Source organism: Protopterus annectens, chromosome 3.part1 (assembly GCF_019279795.1).
Source record: "Protopterus annectens isolate FY-2018-M chromosome 3.part1, PAN1.0, whole genome shotgun sequence".
Taxonomy (NCBI): domain Eukaryota; kingdom Metazoa; phylum Chordata; order Ceratodontiformes; family Protopteridae; genus Protopterus; species Protopterus annectens.
Genome location: NC_056732.1, coordinates 1,228,162,946 through 1,228,181,636, shown reverse-complemented (window position 1 = coordinate 1,228,181,636; position 18,691 = coordinate 1,228,162,946). Strand labels below are relative to the sequence as shown.

Sequence of the window (18,691 nt, the reverse complement as noted above, 5' to 3'; positions counted from 1 at the left end):
TTTGTAAGGACCTTGGCTACCGACAATGCATCTGGGTGTGCTACCGGAAAAGCTTCTACCCATTTTGTAAAAGCATCAATAATGACTAACATAAATCGCTTCTGTTGAACAGGAGTTAGTTCAATAAAATCCATACAGATTGTGTGAAATGGATACGGAGGCAGCGGGAAAGCTGTTGGAGTGATCCGTACCCCACCACCATGGTATCGTGCACAAAGCAGGCACGATAAACAAAATCATTTAGCATACGCTATAAAGTCCTTGGTCCAGAAAATTCGCTGGATCATTTGAACCATGGCAGCAGGGCCCAGGTGAGATGGGCCGTGCGTCACTAATGAGGCATACCTAAAAAGGTTCGTTGGCAAAACATACTTGTCATTTGGACCTACAAAAACTCCCTGCTTCTGAATAGCCCCATATTTAACCCATCGCTGTTTTTCCTGAACTGTACTAAGTTCCTGCATTACTTGTAAAGTTTGTAGATCAAATTTATCTGTAGGATGAAGTTCCTTCTGTGTGGTCTCGAGTGCAAAAGTAGAGGTTAAGGCTACACTTTTTGCAGTTTTGTCAGCTAGTGCATTTCCAAGTGATACTGGATCCTTGGCATTTGTGTGTGCTGCGCACTTACAGATGGCCAATCCCCATGGCAGTTGGACAGCTTGTAAGAGGCTAAGGATTAAATCCTTGTGGGTTATTTCCTTTCCTGAGGCCATAACCATTCCCCTATTTTTCCATTGCTGTGCAAAGACATGGACCATGGAAAAAGCATACTGACTATCTGTGTAGATAGTAACTGCCTTATCCTTGGAAATGGTGCATGCTCTGGTCAAAGCAATCAATTCAGCCACTTGTGCGGACAGGTTCCTGGGGAGAGGTTTTGCCTCTAGTGCCTTAGTCTCAGTTGTGACTGCATAACCCACTTGTGTAATACCTGCCTCATTCTTAAGTGCTGACCCATCTACAAACAGGGTCCAATCTGAATTTGCCAAAGGCTGATCCTTAAGGTCTGGTCTTGGTAAGACATTAGAGTGTATTAAGTCTAAACATACGTGAGGGGCATCGTCATCAGCTGTAGGTAACAGAGTGGCTGGATTAAGAGTAGTGCATCGCTCAATGGTCATGTGTGGTTGTGATAACAATGTTGTCATGCAGGACAAATGTCTGCTAGGAGAGAGAAAGGTAACTTTATCCTGTAGAAGTATTACCATGACAGAGTGCGGTACTCGTAAGGTAAGGTCATGAAACAAAACTAGGGTTGCAGACGCCTGCACGGCCAGGGCAGCTGTGACTACTGCTTGTACACAGTGTGGCAATGATCGTGCCACTGTGTCCAGTTTACTGGAATAAAAAGCTAATGGTCTCAACTTATCCCCATAAGTTTGCAACAGAACCGATGTCATAAAGCCCTGCTTACAATCTACTGTCTGAACAAAAGGTTTTGTATAGTCAGGGAAGCTAAGTGTTGCAGATCCTGCTATCAGTTGCTTTACCCTAGTAAATGCCTGTATTGCCTTATCTGTCCATTGCAGCGCGTCATGTGCTGCCATGGGAAGTGCAAAAATAAGTTCTGAAAGTGAACTTACTTCCTCTGCATAGTTGGGAATCCAACTACGACAAAAATTTGTTATTCCTAAAAATGACATAATTTCTTTTTTGTACTGGGCATTGGTGCCTGTAAAATAGCTTCTTTTCTACAGCTATCTAGTTGTCTACCAGCATTTGAAATGGTATAGCCTAGATATCGTACTTCAGTTTTACAGAATTGTAATTTAGATTTGTTTACCTTATGTCCCTCTTTTGCCAAGAAATGCAATAACCGAATAGTTTCGGACTCACAGACAGCCTCCGTGGGTGCAGCCAGTAAGATGTCATCCACGTATAATAGTAGATGACAGCCATGCTCTGGTTGAAACTGTGCCAGGTTTGTTGACATTTCTTGCGAAAAGATTGTAGGGCTCTCACAATATCCCTGCGGCAGTCTTGTGTATGTGTACCGCTTGCTCATAAACGTAAAGGTGAACCAAAACCTACTACCTTCCTGTAGAGGGATAAGAAAAAATGCGTTACTGATATCAATGACAGAAAAATACTTATCTGTGGGAAGGATATCATTTAACAAAACAGATGGACCTGGGACCATAGGAGCCCTTGGTACCACAGCAGCATTCACAGCCTGCAGATCCTGTACCATTCTCCAGGTCCCATCCGGTTTCCTTACTGGGAACAAGGGTGTGTTACACGGTGAATCTGTGCATGGAATTAAAACCCCAGCTCGTAGTAGAGCCGTGATCACTGGTAGAATGCCTTCTTCTGCCTTTTTACTTAACGGATACTGATGCCTGTGAGGTCTAAAATCGGATTTTGGAGTTATTTTAACCTGCCCTGCTGTTTTTATTAGCCCAATGTCATGTTGCCCGCGGGACCATAAGGAGTCTGGCACTGATTGTAACTTTAATTCTTCCTGCGGGGTTAGGAGATATAGTCAGAATGACCCTCCCCCGGGTGGCGTTAGCCTATCTTCACAGAGGTGCACTGTTGGTCTAGCCTGAGTGACCCAATTTAGTCTTTGTACCTGAACTCCTTTACATGCCAATTGTTCTGGCATCATTTTAGCCCATTCAGTAACTTTCCTCCCCACCAGATACCATGCCATTTGTTCTTCCCTTGTTACAGAGACATGTGCAATAGAATTATTGCGAAAAAGTAACTGCATATCTTTTGTAAGACTGCATGTAACTGCAGAATTTCCTGCTTTATCCCAATAGAGATTTTGTAACAGGATTTTTGTGACCTTGTGTTTAAAGAATTGCTCTTCATATTTGTCGTCTGGTCCTACATACTTTCTGTAGTACATTGTACAGTGTAGCTGTTTAGCTACCACTGGCGGTTGTGTGCCATATTTGCTTAAGGCCAAATTAGTTAGCTCATTTACTACATTTTGTGGTCCAGTTTCAACAAGATCATTACTGTACCAGTAGTGTAAATCACCCTGCCCCACCTGTAACATAACATCTTGAATTTCTACTAGTTTGGCTAGAATCCCTGATGCAGTCGGCACAGCTGCTATGCCAAACACATGCATTAAATCTCTCCCTAATAAGTTTACAGGGCAAATTTTGGAGATAATGACTCGAAACCTGATAGTTTGGTTAGTTTCAGGGTCCGTGAACCATAAGGGTTTAGATAGTGGTTCCTTATAAATGCGGCCATTTGCTGCCTTGACTAATACATAGTCATCAGAAGTTACATCGGATGGCACTGCAGAATTTTTTAGCAGGGTCCTGGAGGCCCCTGAATCACACAAAAATTCTACATCCTTTCCTTCTACTTGAAGTGTGATTATCGGTTGTGCTTCTAGCTGCATAGTTACAGCCAGCGCTGTTAAATTAACAACCTGATATTCACCTTCGTCTGAAAAATCAGTCATTTCATTCTCCCATCTTCACATTCTCCCTTACCCTCTTCGTTTACGTCCTCAAAAGCTTCCTCTTCACTCTGCTTATTGAGTCTGGCCCATCAGCCTTTTTGTCCGGGTCTGATTCACCTCCACCACCATCATATAGTCATGCTGACTCGTGATCCAGGGTGGTTTTAGTTCTTTCAGAAGACTGGCAATCCCTCACAAAATGTCCCTTTTTACCACATTTGAAACATTCTCCTCTTTTCTGTCTGCCTTCATAATCTTCGGAATGTCCCACAGTCCCTCTTCCTCTGCCCCTGCCTCTGCCCCTTCCTCTACCCCTGTTAGTCGGACCTTTCAGTAGCATAAGTGTCCCATCTTCACTCATCGTAAAGGTTTGAGCTTGTTTCCTTTTCCTTTCTTCTAAATATTTTTCTGCATGTCTTGCATACTCCAGTAAGGGTTGCAGACGTGCCGTCCTATGGTCTATCATATGTTTGTGAATGAAGTTACTGATTGCAGTTCTACATCCTTTTAAAAAGGCATTTTTTAACTGTTGTTCATAAGGTGAATCATTTTTTTGATCAGGTGGTTTGTTTATTCCACGATGGTTATCAAAACACTGGGTAAGTCTCTGCAAATAATGATCTACTTTTTCATCTTCAGCTTGTACACACTGATTAATACAAGTCCAATCTGCCTTAGGCTTCCACTGTTTCATAATACGCTTTAGCAAGTCCTGTGTTTGTGTCTTATATGTTTCAGAACCAAAAGCACGTGGTTTACTATCTGCCCTAGTCAGGGGATCCCAATTCCCACAAATTAAGTGCCAATCTGTTCCTAAGATTTGGCGTATTACCTGTTCCAATTCAACGGAATTTAATTTGTAACTTTCCATCATACCTGCAATGTCATCGCAAAATTTAGTCATGTCTAATTTTGGGTGTGGTATGCCCTCCACAGCTTTTCGGATGTCTTCCCGTGTCCAAGGTCGGTAAACTAAAATAGTGGGACCTTGACTGGGTGTTCCTGCCTGTGGGTTTGCTACTTCTATAAGAGGATATGAGTCTGTAGATACCGTATTTGATTCAGCTTCTTGCATTTCAGCTTCCTTACGCGTCCATTCTGATTTATCTATATTACGGTTCCGGAGTTCCAGGGTTTCACCTACTTGTTTTGTCAGTACTAGGGGGGGTACAGTTTTATCCTGATTCTCTGTGTCACCTTCCTGATACTGGGGTGGACTAACCCTGTCTTTAGTGACGTCAGGATACAAGGGTGGGGCTGTTGGTTTACGACAGACAATAGATGTTTCGTCATCTTCTTTGTGGACAAAAAATGCACCTTTTGCACTCGAGCCACTACTTCCCTTATTTGAAAATTGTTCCTTAAATCTCTTATTAGCTTCTTCTAACCATTTCTGTGCTTGAGGAAATCCTACCTTTTTTTGTTTCTTAACCTTACCTCCCGTGTCCCTGCGCAGGTCTCTCACTAGATTTTGACATTCTGATCTATTTAAGGTACCACTAAACCCATAATTTTTCTTCCATTTTTTCATATATTTCAAGTTTTTCGGATGTAATTTAAACATATATTCCTCATCCTCAGTCCTTTTATTTAAGCAGCCCTTACTAACACAACAACTGCTTCCTATTCCCATTTTTCTTATTTAAAAGAAAAACTGTTTCCTTTTTCCTGAGATCTCTACCGGTTCTTTTGTAAAATTTTAAACAAAAGAAATTCCTTTATGACTAGTCCCTTAAAAAACTTTTACAAATAAAAAAAAGCTTACCTTACTGCGGATCTTCTGCCCTCGTTCGTCGCCATCCCACGGATCGAATCTAAGAGTGACTGGCCTCTACTTACGACTTCTTCGTCGGAGGTCTTTCCGTTCAAGGGAGCCCGAGATTCGTTCTCCCCTTTCTGTACAGGTTTTTCAGTCCCTCTTATGCGATTCGTACTATGAAGAGGTGGCCCCACGTTGGACGCCAGAAATGTCAAAAGATTTTAATACTCTTAACATATACTGGAAATTCACTTAGCAAAAATGTAGGCCAAAAAAGAGTTTATTTTACATGCATGGAGACCTGCCACAAAGTTCTTGGTATGTCAGCAGTCTAATTTCTGTACACTTTACATGGGTTTTTATACCCTCTTCTGCACATACACAGCAGCTGGTTACTAGACAAGGAATTTCAGTCAAGGCTATACATTCACTCACTGGAGCCTTAGATGGTCAAAAGTCAGACACAAGATAAGTTGGTGCCTACATCAAGGCAACATCTATGCACTCCTCCTTGGTCAGAGGTCAGTCCCAAGATAGGCCTGTGCCTGGACCAAGGTAACATCTGTGCATTCCTTTCTGGTCAGCAAATTCCTTACAAGTAAAACAACTCATTTTAGCTTATTTCATTGCACGCAATGCAGTTTCACATTTTAACCCTTCCTATACAGGATACAAAGATGTTGAACATAAATATTCTTACTACACTAATACAAAGACATCTGCCAAAAAAGAAAAAAAAATCTTTTCTGGGAGGAGTGCAGTAGAAGGCTCATGTCACTCATCTTGTATATCTGAATAAGGCGATGATGCTTGAGTGCTCGTTTAAATAGTTTATTACACACAGACACATCAGGATGGATGACAAGAACATTAAACTTAAATGAACTGACTGACTGCTACACACATACATACCTTCACTCTGGCTGCTCACTCAAAATGGCACTCTTGCTTGCACATGCTCAATACATAGAAGCACATGCCCACTAACCAAAATGCTGCTTAAAGGTACATCACACACTGTTATCTCCATCCTCCCTCTTTTGACTGATCTAACTCACATTGACAATAGGCATGCAAATTATACAGACAATAATAAAAAAAAAAAAAAAAAAAAACAATCATGTCCAAGTTGCTCACTTGCCATGTATCTTGGATTAGGTCTTGAGGTACGACCTGATCTTGTAATCTAATAGTTAGAATTGGGATTAGCAACAAAGACTGGGGAATGTTCTACTTCATGACTTTCAGGGATATTTTTAGGAATAGGAATAGCTGATGGAATGTTCTCTGAAACAGGAACATTGGACAAATCACTCTGAGAATTAGAGTATTACAGGCAAGATGCTGTAACACTGGCTCAGCCACCAGTAGTAAATGCTTCCAATTTCACGTAAATTCCATTCCCTGCGATTCCATGATGTATAATCTTGGTTCTTGACACAAAATTTTCACAAGTCCAATCCGATCAATTCCTCTTGTTGTCTGTAGCCTCACTATCTCTCCTTCTTTTAATAGATTAAGAGGTTTGCTGGTTTTATCATAGTAGGACTTTTGTGACAAATTTTTTTTAGAAGTTGGGCTTTCACTGATTTGTTGTTTTTGGCACATGGAACCAACAAATTCTTACTGATTGGTAGTGTGGTTCTGATTTGTATTGACATAAGTCTCTGGGCAAGTGAACCAAGTAGATTATCATGAGGAATGTTTCTGAGATTAAGCAAGTTTAGAAAAACATCAGTATTGTCTTGTTTGGATTTCTCTAAGAGCTGTTTTGCACTTTGAACTGAATGTTCAGCCAAGCTGTTTGATTGCAGGTATTCAAGACTACTTGTAATATGAACAAAGTCCCATGTTTCAGCAAATCTTTTGAACTGCTGACTTGTAAACTGTGCACCATTGTCAGAAATGACGCTATGCAGAGTACCATGGACAGAAAAATTACTCTTCAACTTCATAATGACAGTACTGGACATTAGGTTAGGAAGTAGGTCAATCCTGAACCAATTTGAAATAGAGTCTACTAACACCAAGTAATGTTGGCCATTCCACTCGAAGATATCTGAGGCTACTGTCAGCCAAGGTAGTTCAGGAATCTGGCTTAACTGAAATGGTACTTTTTGTTGATGCAGCTTTATACTATTACAAACAGAATAAGATGAAAGTACCTTCTCAATATCTTTTGACGTAGAAGACCAAAATACTAGACCTCTCACCCTCTGTTTGGTAGAATCAGTTCCTGGGTGGCCACGATACAAGATCTTAATATACTGTTGTTGCAAGGATTTTGGAACAATCACTTTAGGACCTTTCATGATGATACCATTGTCTGACAAAATCTCATCTCTGTAGGGAAAATACTGCTGCATATCTACTGGTAAACAAAAGTGCTTTGAACGCCATCCTCGACTGATAAAGTGGTTGAGCTTCTGGAGAACTGGATCTGAGCTGTGTGAGTTCTAAGCTCATCAAGATGTGTGGAAGAAAAAGTACTCACATCAATGACTTTAAAATCAGGTTTCTCATTCTCATGCTGTTCAGTGATTTTTCTGGGCAATTAGGACAAAGTATCAGGAAGATAAAGAAGTTTGCTTTTTGTGTAAACAAGACTGAAGTTGTACTTTTGCAATTTGAGCATCATGCATTGCTATCTCACAAGACAGAAAAACAGTGGCATTTGGCATGAGGTCAGCAACTTCCTCCACTGTACACTTAGGATGATGAGGTATTTTTAGTGCTTTGTTCAAATCTCTTAGATCAATACAAATTCTAATATCATCTGAGCTTTTCTTATGAGCTACTGCCATGGAAGATATCCATTCAGTTGGTTCTTCTACTGGACAAATTACTCCTAGCTGCACCATTTTGTCTAGTTCAGCCTTGACTGTATTCTGCATAGCTACTGGAACTTTCCATGCTAGTCTGATATCTGGGCTTAAATTCATGGTCTAACTTTATGGAGTACACAAGTGGGAGTTTGCCTATTTTGTCTTCAAAAATATCAGCATACTCAGGAAAAAAATGGTTTGGGCAAAATTGGAGCTGTTCTCATTCAAGCTTACATGGTGGACTTCTTTGTTAAATGAAATCAGTCCCATTTTCAAACTGTCTCTGAGGCCTAATAATGACTGCATGTCTCCTTCTTACCTATGTAAAACTGCAAGTCATAGCTGTTCCCAGCAGAGTAACATGAAAGCATTACTGAGCCTTCAGTTTGAATCTCTTCACCACCATAAGCAACACACTTCGCACACTTTGCCAGATCAAGTTATTTTCCAGCTTTTACTCTAGCAAACATTTCTGGTGACATAACATGGCATTTTGAACCAGTATCTACTTTGAGCTCTATTGGTCTCCCATTAATCTGTACAGTACAAAATGCTTCACTTTTTGCCCATATATCTACTGCATTGACTGTTTCACCAAGCACAGACACACCATCAGCATAAAAAGTAGGGTCGCAGCTTTCTAATTGATCAACTTGCCTCTTTGAATGCTCTTTTTTAATAAAAGAATGAGACTTATTTGATTTACAAAACCTGTTAAAATGATTCCACTTTTTACAAGAGTGGCACTGTTAACCAAAAGCTAAGCACTTTTCTCGTTTGGGTTCATGGTTACAACCACAATTATGACAGTTGACTGTGAGGCTTGCTACAAGTTTTGCAGAGTCACCCCTATGCTTTGCTGTGTGCACCCTGGGCCTTACTGAAGCTGCTCTGGGTTTTGCTGAAACAACCACACCTTTAGGACTATATCTTTTAACTTTGTGCTGCATACTATCAACATTAGCACTAAAAGAAGCCACGTGCATGCTTTTCTCATTTGTTGGTATATTTGTGTGCTTTTCTGTAAGCTCATATACCTGACAAATTTCAATGACCCTATTTAAAGTTAAATCACTGTCTCAAAGCAAAATCTTTCTCACTACATCATTATTAATACTACAAACAAGCCTGACTTTTTCAACTTATCTCTCAGATCACCAAATCTGCACATTTTAGCCTTATTTCTCAAGTCAGTTATATATGCTGCAAAAGTTTAACCAGGCTTTTGATCTCTTGTATAAAATAAGTACCTTTCCATTGTAATATTCATTTGGGGGTTACACATTTCTCTAAATTTATGTTTTAACCACTCAGGGTCTTCCTACATTTCAGCCGGTACCACAAAATAGCGGTTTTCCCCCTCTCCTGCAAACACAGCAGATGCATACACAAATGAACACTATCTTTCAATGGGTTCTGAACCAGCTAAATTAAGCAGAATAAATGCCTTTGTATGTATGTCTTTGTCAGAAAAATCAGGCTGTATGACTTTATGAAAATATAGCACTCTTGCTCAAACACTGTCCAATTTTCTGCAATATTGCTATCAATACAAGAGGACTTGGTCCGAAATCCTTCTGCCATGCCAACAAATTACTTTTAGACACAGTACAGACCCGACCCTTGTAATAATGTACAAACATGCACACACACCAGGTACTTGTAAGAATATTCAAATGCACAATAATCTCTTTGAAAGACTGTACTTTGAAAAATTCTCTTTGAAATGATTGGATTTTATGAAATAACTGTACTGCAATACTGCACACACTTACCAACACTTTGCACACTTTGAATACTTTTGAATATTTTATTTTTAATTTTATTTTTACATTTGTTTACCGGGAATGTCCAACTGGACACATGTCCTTTTTCAGCGGAGGCCTGGGGAGAAAAGCTCCAGTTAGTACGAAAACATACAATTAAGAATAACGGCAAATATGGAGACAAGACATATCAAAGTAAAATTGACAGCATTTGCATTAAGTAGTTTAGAAGTGACATATATATATATATATATAAAGGATGGAAAACTGTTTGTAGTAAATTGGTATACACTGTGCTATGCTCACAAGAGTTAGACAATCCAATAGTACATTATAGAAATTTATGCAGGCATGAAAAGATATAGATAGTAAGAAAGTGAAGGTGAACAATTTGCAGTATTAGTAAGAACACAAGGTGAGTAACTATAGCATTTAGGCAGTGATGAATAAAATTAGGTTATAAGAAAGTTGGCTATATTCAGATGTAAAAGATATAGATACTGTATCTTTAATAAGCTAGGAAGATTTATAGAGGAGACAGTAGAGAGTAAGATGCTATATGTCAACTGATGGTGGAACATGAGCAGAGTGACTTGGTAAGGAAGTGTTGTTTTAGGCTAGTGTTGAATAGAGGCATGGATGTAATGGAGGCAGTTCATTCCAGATTTTACCTATGTAGTTAGCAAATAGGGAATCCTTGCTTGGTTTCTGGACAAAAGGGTTTTTATTTGTTGTTTGTTGGAGGAACGTAGTGGTCTATTGGTAATAAAGGGTTGAAGAAGGGTTTGTAAGGATGGTATTTTGTTTGTGGGCTATTGTCAATTGAGTATAGTGTAGGAGATGGTGGAGATGTAGCCAGTTAAGTTGCTTGAGTAAGAGGCAGTGGTGCGATCTAGTTGGTGAATTTGTGGCATATCTTGCAATTTTATTATAGTGGTGCTGCGGTAGCATTGTCAACTCACAGTAAGACGATGTCTGGTTCGATTCTCAGCTAGAGCATCTTCTGAGTGGAGACATGCGTGAATGGGTGTACCTTCGTTGAAGGTTGTGCATCACACCTGGCAAGCCGGTACGTAAAAATCAACTGCCAATCATTAGCGGACCAGAGTTCCGCTGTGGTGACCCCTAACCGGGAAAAGCCAAAAGACACAATCTTGCAATTTTATTATAGCAGGATTCTAGTTTTTGTAGCTCAGATTTCTTGAGATTAGTAGCTCATGGAGCATGAGCTCCATGCTAGATGGAGTTTGTTAGTAAATATAGAAAATAGAAGTGGGCCTAAGACAGAACCTTGAGGCACTCCTAATGTGACTGGTAATAGGGGAGATAAAGTTTGTTGCCAAGAGACTGCTTGTTGCTGTCCTATGAGGTAATCTTGGAACCATGCAAGTGTGGAGTTTGAGAAATGAAGGTCAGCGAGAGTATTTAGCAGGTTAGTATGAGAAACCATGTCAAAGGCTTTTGACAGGTCTAGGAAGATAAAAGAGACATAGTTGTTATTGGTCTTATGGAAGTTGATAGAGTTAGTGAAAGACATTAATGCAGTGGTTGTGCTATGGTATGGTCTGAATCCATGTAGGGTATTACTCAGGAGATTGTTATAAGAAGGTAGTCAGTAACCTGCTTGTGAACAACTCATTCAAGAATTTTTGATAGTGCTGACAGTATTGCAATTGTTCTATAGTTATTTATTTCAGTTGATGGGCTGCCTTTGTGTAGGGGAATGATATATGAGATTTTCCAGATTGAAGGGACCTGGTGTTCAGTTATGGATCTATTGATTATTAGTGAGATGGGGTATGCTATACCTTCTGCTGTTATGTGTAAGTATTCAGCAGATAGACTGTCTACAGCTCAGCTAGTTTTGTGGGTTTTAGTTTTTCTAGCAGTCATTTGATGGTGTCAGTTGCTACAGGTTGAGGAGAGAATAGTGGTGAGATGCTCATTGTGGGGGCGGGGGGTATGGTTGTGAGGGAGTTTGATTTTTGGATAGTTCTAGGATGGTTTCTGTAAGATATTTATTAAATTGAGTTGCAATATTGTCTGAGTTGTTGGTAGTAGTGGGAGGGGCTGTTCCTGTTTTACCTGGTAGAAGGATATTGTTTATAGTGGGCCAGACTTTTTTTAGATTTTTGTGGTGCCTGGTTTGTATTTTGGTGTAGTAGTTGATGTTATTTATTTTAATTTGTTTTTTAGCTTTGTTTCTAAGTTCCTGATAAGTTTGTTGTGTGAGTTGTGACTTATTTGATTTCCAGGAAGACCAAGCCTTATCTGTAAATTTGAGAAGGATTAGTGTTTCTTTTTTTAGCCAAGGGGCATAGTTAGACTTGACATGTATGTATCTAATGGGTGCTTGAGAGTTTAAAATGTAGAGGAAGGTAGTGTTGAAGGAATTAATGGCTTTAAGTAGTGGAAGATGTTTTAATGGTATCCAATTACAGCTTTTAAGTATTTCTACAAGTTTGTTGGAGTTGAGTTGTTTTTTTGTTTCTTATCTGTAGTAATATAGGTTATCTGGTTGGGTTAGTTCTTTTTCTGACTACGTATGTGGGATAATGGTCACTAAGGCTGTCTGGCAGACAACCAGAATGGGGGTAAAGGGCAGGTCTATTTGTTAGCATCCAGTCTAAAGTGGAATTTTTGTTGGTAGGTTTGTTAATTCTGGTGGGTGATTGGATGAGTTGCGAGAAGCCGTGTAAGTTAATGCGGTTTTGGGGGTTTGGAGAATTGCAGGCTGACCAGTCTATATTAATATCACCCATTATGAGTGTCTCCTGGGGAAGGTTATTGCTGCAGCAAAGTAGGATATTTTCTTGCTTTGGGATATTATCACCTGGTGGCAAGTAGAGACCTATTTTCTCTCTCTCTCTCTCTATATATATATATATATATATATATATACATATATATATATATATATATATATGGGTCTACTACCGGAGATCAAAATGACACTATTTTGAAATCTGGTAGTAGATGCCCACTAACGCGAAAGTGCACTTCACCGAAAGTGCACTTTCGCGAACATCACTAGAACGAACAGGCAATGTCCTCCACTGTGGTGCGGTAGTCATGGACCTTAGGGTTAGGGCTTAGGTTAAGGATAGTGGCTAGCCCTACTAGCTATCCACTATCTTTAACCCAAGCCTGAATCTTGAGGTCCGTGACTACTGCACCACAGTGGAGGACATAGGTCTGTGACTGCCGCACCATGGAGGACATACAATTTCCACCACTGTGGTGCAGTAGTCATGGACCTTAGGGTTAGGGCTTGGGTTAAGGATAGTGGATAGCCCTACTAGCTATCCACTATCCTTAACCCAAGCCTTAACCCTAAGGTCCGTGACTACAGCACCACAGTGGAGGACATAGGTCCGTGACTACTGCACCATGGAGGACATACAATTTCCTCCACTGTGGTGCGGTAGTTATGGACCTTAGGGTTAGGGATGGGTTAAGGATAGTGGATAGCCCTACTAGCTATCCACTATCCTTAACCCAAGCCCTAACCCTAAGGTCCATAACCATTCGCTCAAGTGCACTTTTGGTGAAGTGCACTTTCGCGTTAGTGGGCATCTACTACCGGATTTCGAAATTGTGTAATTTTGATCCCTGGTAGTAGACCCAGATATATATATATATATATATATATATATATATATATATATATATATATATATATATATATATATATATATATGTGTGTGTGTGTGTGTGTGCTTATTGGAGTTAATGTTTAGTTTGGCGAATATTATTTCTGCATTTTCAAGTTGTAAGGTTGTGGCATCTAGTGTTTCTGCAGAAAGATGTTTTTTAAAGAGTAGAGCAACACCACCACCCTTTTTGTTTTGTTTGTCAGTACGTATAATGTTGTAGCCTGGTGGAAGTATTTCTTTACTGTTGGTCTTGGGATTTAGCCATGTCTCTGTTAGTAGAGTGATGTCTCGTGAGTATAGAGAGATGTTGGCATGGGTTCATGTATTTTGTTGTTTATGCTTCTTATATTTATATTTAGTATTAAAATATCTGCTACATTTCTATTGGGAATGATTGAGGGTTGGTTGGCTTTGGGTTGGGGGGGTAGAGATTAAGATCAGGGGTTTGCTGATAGGGCCAGGGTTGGGATGAATGTCATCACTTAGAGCTAGCCTTGAGGTTAATTGGACAATATGTTTCAAGAGTTTGTTAATGTTTTTATCGTATTCCAAGGAGATATTGGGAGATGTGTTATAGCACAGTGGTGAGGGTTTGATGTGAGATATGACTGTGCAAGTGAGGATGGAGCTACATATAGTTATGTTAATAGTGTTGTTAGGCAAAGATTGGGTGTTTGATGTAGACTGAGCTGTGGGGGGCACTGGGGATGTTAGAGTGATATGAAGGGATTTTAGTTGCTACTGTTAGTATAAATAGTGAAGTTATCAGGAATAGTATCTGGTATATGTCACTGATGGTAAGTTGGTAGTGGTTTGTTCTGTTTGAGTTATTAGGGTAGTTACAGGTGGCCATATCTGTTATGTGTTATAATTGATATAGTGTAATGTGTAATGTTTTTGAGTGGGGAGATGAAGTAAATTAAATGCTGTGTGAATAGCTTTAGTTAATGCAAAAAAGTAGTACATTGTGAAAAAATATGGTTGTTTCCCCTTTTTTATGCATTTTATGTGATTCAGGGATTGTTTCAAACGTTTTTGTAATTATTTTGGATATTTTTATCAATATGTTGCAGTTTCGAACATTTTGTTTAATTAGAAATTGGTTCTGAGCATTTTGAATGCTTCATTTTATATTAGTTGCATAAAAAATCATTTAAGAGAGTTTCAGTACCTGGAAATTCGTTTCTGACCTGTTTGCAAGTAGTTTGAGCTTTGGATGATCCACTTGTGTATATTCCTCCATTTATAACTGCACGCCTCATAGTTTTGACTCTGAATCCCATTCGGACACCATGTCACTCGTCTTATGTATCTGAATAAGATGGCGTTTCTTTAAGTAGTTTCTTACACACAAACACACCAGGAATGGATGGATGACAGGAACATTAAACTTAAATAAACTAACTGACTGATTGCTACACACATACAAGCTTTCAATCTGGCTGCTCAGTCAAAATGGCACTCTTGCTTGCACATGCTCAGTACTTATATGCATGTACCCACTGACTGGAATACTTTTTAAAGGTTGGTCACACACTCTGACCTACAGTTTATACCATAGTTCAGAAAACAATTGGATATTGGTATTGTCTGGTTTATCCAAGCTTCAGGCAGGTTGGTCATTGCATATGTCAGACAGGATTGCATAAAATTAAGCTACTGTGTTTCACACTAATGAGGCTTAAGGATGGGTCTTTTTGTAAATCTCCATAATCTGTTACTAATCTTTTGACCCTGCCATACAGATAACAAGATGTATAACATCGGTGCATTTCTGCTTTTCAAAGTTATTGTAATTGTTTCACTTTTAGTAGTCCTAAGTGAAACTTTGTCTGAGACCATTAAAGTTTTATTTCTATCTAATAATGCAGAAGTGAATGATGTAAAGTATATTCTAAGCTAAAGTGTGAAAAATGTTGCATTAGATATTTGCTGGCATTTCTATTGGAAATAATAGGAAAAGTCACAAAAAAGGTAAGTAGGGTGGTAGGAAGAAAAATGTTGACCTTCAATATGAAGGAAGCAAGAATTATGAGCTGCATAATAAAGGGAAGGATTAGAGTTTTTTGAGAGCAAGTAAGTTAGCTGAAAATAGATGTACCATAAATACTAACCTATGCATGGGACAGAACCACAACTAGGTCATCTTGTGCACTGTTCAATTCCCAAAAGTAGTCCCCCCTCAACTCCTACTTGAGAAGCAACAAAAGAAAATCACTCTTCTGTACACTGTGTACTTTTGGGTATCATCATTCACATATGAAGGTGTAATATCCCATCTTATTTTAATGAGTGGCACTCAGATCGAGCAGCATTTCCTTCTTCCAAGTCTTCTTAATTCTAGCGCAGTAGCAGCAGTAGTCCAGAGTTCCATGCCAGTTAAGGCTCTTCTAGCCTTGCAAGGTCTGTAATGTGCACTAGTGCTCACCTGTGGTGCACATCTAAACAGCAACATAGAATGTGCCCGAGCCATTAAAAGTTAGCCAGTTGATGTACTGTGTTGCCTGTTTGGTGTTTACTGTCAGCAAATATGATCTGGGAAAACATTTACTTTACTAGGACATTACTAGGACTATATCAGTGAGTAGAGAATGAGAGCAAGCATTTCCTATATTATGTTACTAAATAGGCAGTTTTAACTAGTATGTCTTACCCAATCAGAAAAAGACCATAACAGTTAAATACATGCTAATATTTTACAGTAATTGTGGTGAAATATTCTGATGTTTTTTTTTCTATGCAGAATGGTTGGACTCCTCTTCATTTTGCGGCAAAGTCTGGTTACTTAGATACAGTCCGTTTCCTGGTGGATAGTGGTGCTTCCCTAAAGATTGAGTGTAAAAGTGGACGTATAGCCATACAGTATGCTGCTGCAGATAGCCATCATGACGTAGTGAGCTTTCTGCTTAAAAAGAACATGAACAAGAGCACTCAGAAGCTGACAGAAGACAGAAAGGTATGCAGCTAATGTATATCGCCACAACTGCTAACACTATGCAAAACAGCTAGAATATCAGGAACATTAAAATACAGCTCAGCTTTTTTTTTTTTGCTGGCATATCAGCTTACTTAACACTGACAGCATGTATTAATTTTATAAGCCCTGCACTACTATTCTGGTATTTGAAATCAGTTTTAATTAATTTAAGTTAACCTAATCTATTTAATCGTTTTCCCTTGTTAACACTTCATAATAAGTATACTATCTTCTGTGAAATCGACTTTTACTTAATTCAGATTAATTTAATCCAATGTGTTTAACATAACTTGTTTCCCTATTAGCAATTCACAACAAATTTTAGTAGTTTTATTTTCTTGATGTACTAACCCTCACCATTTCTAATCTCACTTGTGTCTTCAACGGGGTGTGCAATTACCCACCATTAACGGCTTGCCCTTCCTGCTAACTTTGGCTATCACTCTAGTCATTTCCAACGAACCTGTTTTACCCATCACACTTCTCTGTTCTCATTCAGTACCATACCTCTCAACCTCTAAGCGCATGAAATCTGGACAAAGCCAAAAATAATGGGAGACAAATGCCCAAAGTCAGGGACAGATTTTAAACATTGCACTTATAAACTTAGAAAGCTTTTACAACAACATGTTTTGCATTAGCTTGTATTTTCTGGAGATTATGAAGTCTGAATCTTGAATATATGTAATTGTTTAATTACTTCAATCTTCAGTGATTTGCTAGAAAATCACAAATTTTGCAAGGAACAGACCAAAGATACGAGGTAAAAATCTTGACATTCCACAAAAATCTGAATAGTTTTGAGGTGTGTTGAGTCCATCAGGTACCACTCAGACACTCATCATTCTCTGCCTCATGAGTTCACACTTTGCTCTCATGCCATCTATGAACACCCTGTTGACACTCGTTACTATAAGGTAGTACAACAATTGCCTCTTATTTACTGACAACCCTTTACTCCTAACACTATTTGTGAGAGATGTAAATGAGTATTTAAATTAGAGACAAGTTTATCACTATCTGCCAATGCTCATAAACATTAAACCTGCACAGTATGGCACTCCAACATTAAAACAGCATATACTGAGATAGTAAAAGAATTGTTACCTCCTACATATTTCACAAACAAACCTCAGCCATCTCAGCACAACACTTTGATTAAACTGCATCCTCTTTTCCAGTCCCCATGAAGAGGTGGCAGTGCTGCAAGCCTGCTCTAAGACTCCCAAAGCATGCAGACTCCCATGATAAAAGACAAGACAGAAACAACTAAGTAGATAGGCACATAGATTCCACCCTTTCCAGATCAGATGTGGAAAAAATGACAGTAAGGTATCCCTCTGAAGCCAGAATTCTTTATATGACTAGGGCTGCTAAACCTCTCAACCCTAATAGGACTACAGCCTAGTTGTCACCAATTTGAAGGTGAGTATTCCCAGCTGCTCAACCCTGAGGGTGATGCAGAGGGATGATGGATCTCTTCATACAAGTTTTTGAGGCAGGTAAAACACTAGTCGTAAGCAATTTCTGTCATCACCAACAATGGTGCTACAATAAAAGGACAAAATATTTTTTTTATCAACTGGCTAATTAACTGGTGTAATTCAATGGAGATCCAGTGTGTGTGTGGGAAAGCATGGGAGATGATGGCTGACAGGCCAACATGCTTTGACAGGGATGACTTCCACCTTTCCCCTCATTACTTCTGCAGGCAAAGTCCATCTTTTGTACATACCAAAATAACAAACTCCAATGCAACCTATTTCAAGGTGGGCCTGCTTAATAAATAAATATGCCCAACTTTGAGGTCTTCCTGATTGATTAAAAGCCCTCTTACTGTATTCTGTCTCATATAGTTTCCTTCATGGAGAGAGCTTCTTCAGCTGCATAAGAATTGCAACATCACAAAACACCTGCATCAAGGACTTTAACCTTCCTCAATGCATATATATGACTTACTGGCTTGATAGGTATATAAACCACCTTATGCCCTATTTATGGAATAGGCTTCTACTACCCATAAAAAAGCAACACCTTAGCTATCTGAAAGATTAATTTCTATGACTGAATAGATATTGATAAACTCACCTATGGGATTTATAGAATGGCTCATTCAGACAGATAACATTTATCTCAGGCTTATCTTGATCTAGACTGTAAACCTTCTATATACCTATGCATATGAACCTAATATGGACCTACTGAAAAAAGTAAAAATCAAAACATGCAGGAGAGATAAGTAAAGATTACACACTAGGAGAGGGTAACAGTAAGCTGCTTA

At 39.1% G+C, this 18,691-nt stretch overlaps 1 protein-coding gene across 1 annotated transcript in view; it reads left to right on the top strand.

The window, feature by feature from the left end:
• LOC122797762 (serine/threonine-protein phosphatase 6 regulatory ankyrin repeat subunit A-like) overlaps positions 1 to 18,691 on the top strand; it is a 2,341,865-nt gene that overhangs the window by 2,117,150 nt on the left and 206,024 nt on the right. Inside the window, exon 25 of the mRNA XM_044066284.1 lies at positions 16,177 to 16,389. Coding sequence (XP_043922219.1) covers positions 16,177 to 16,389 — 213 coding nt within the window. The remainder of the gene's footprint in view (positions 1 to 16,176; positions 16,390 to 18,691) is intronic.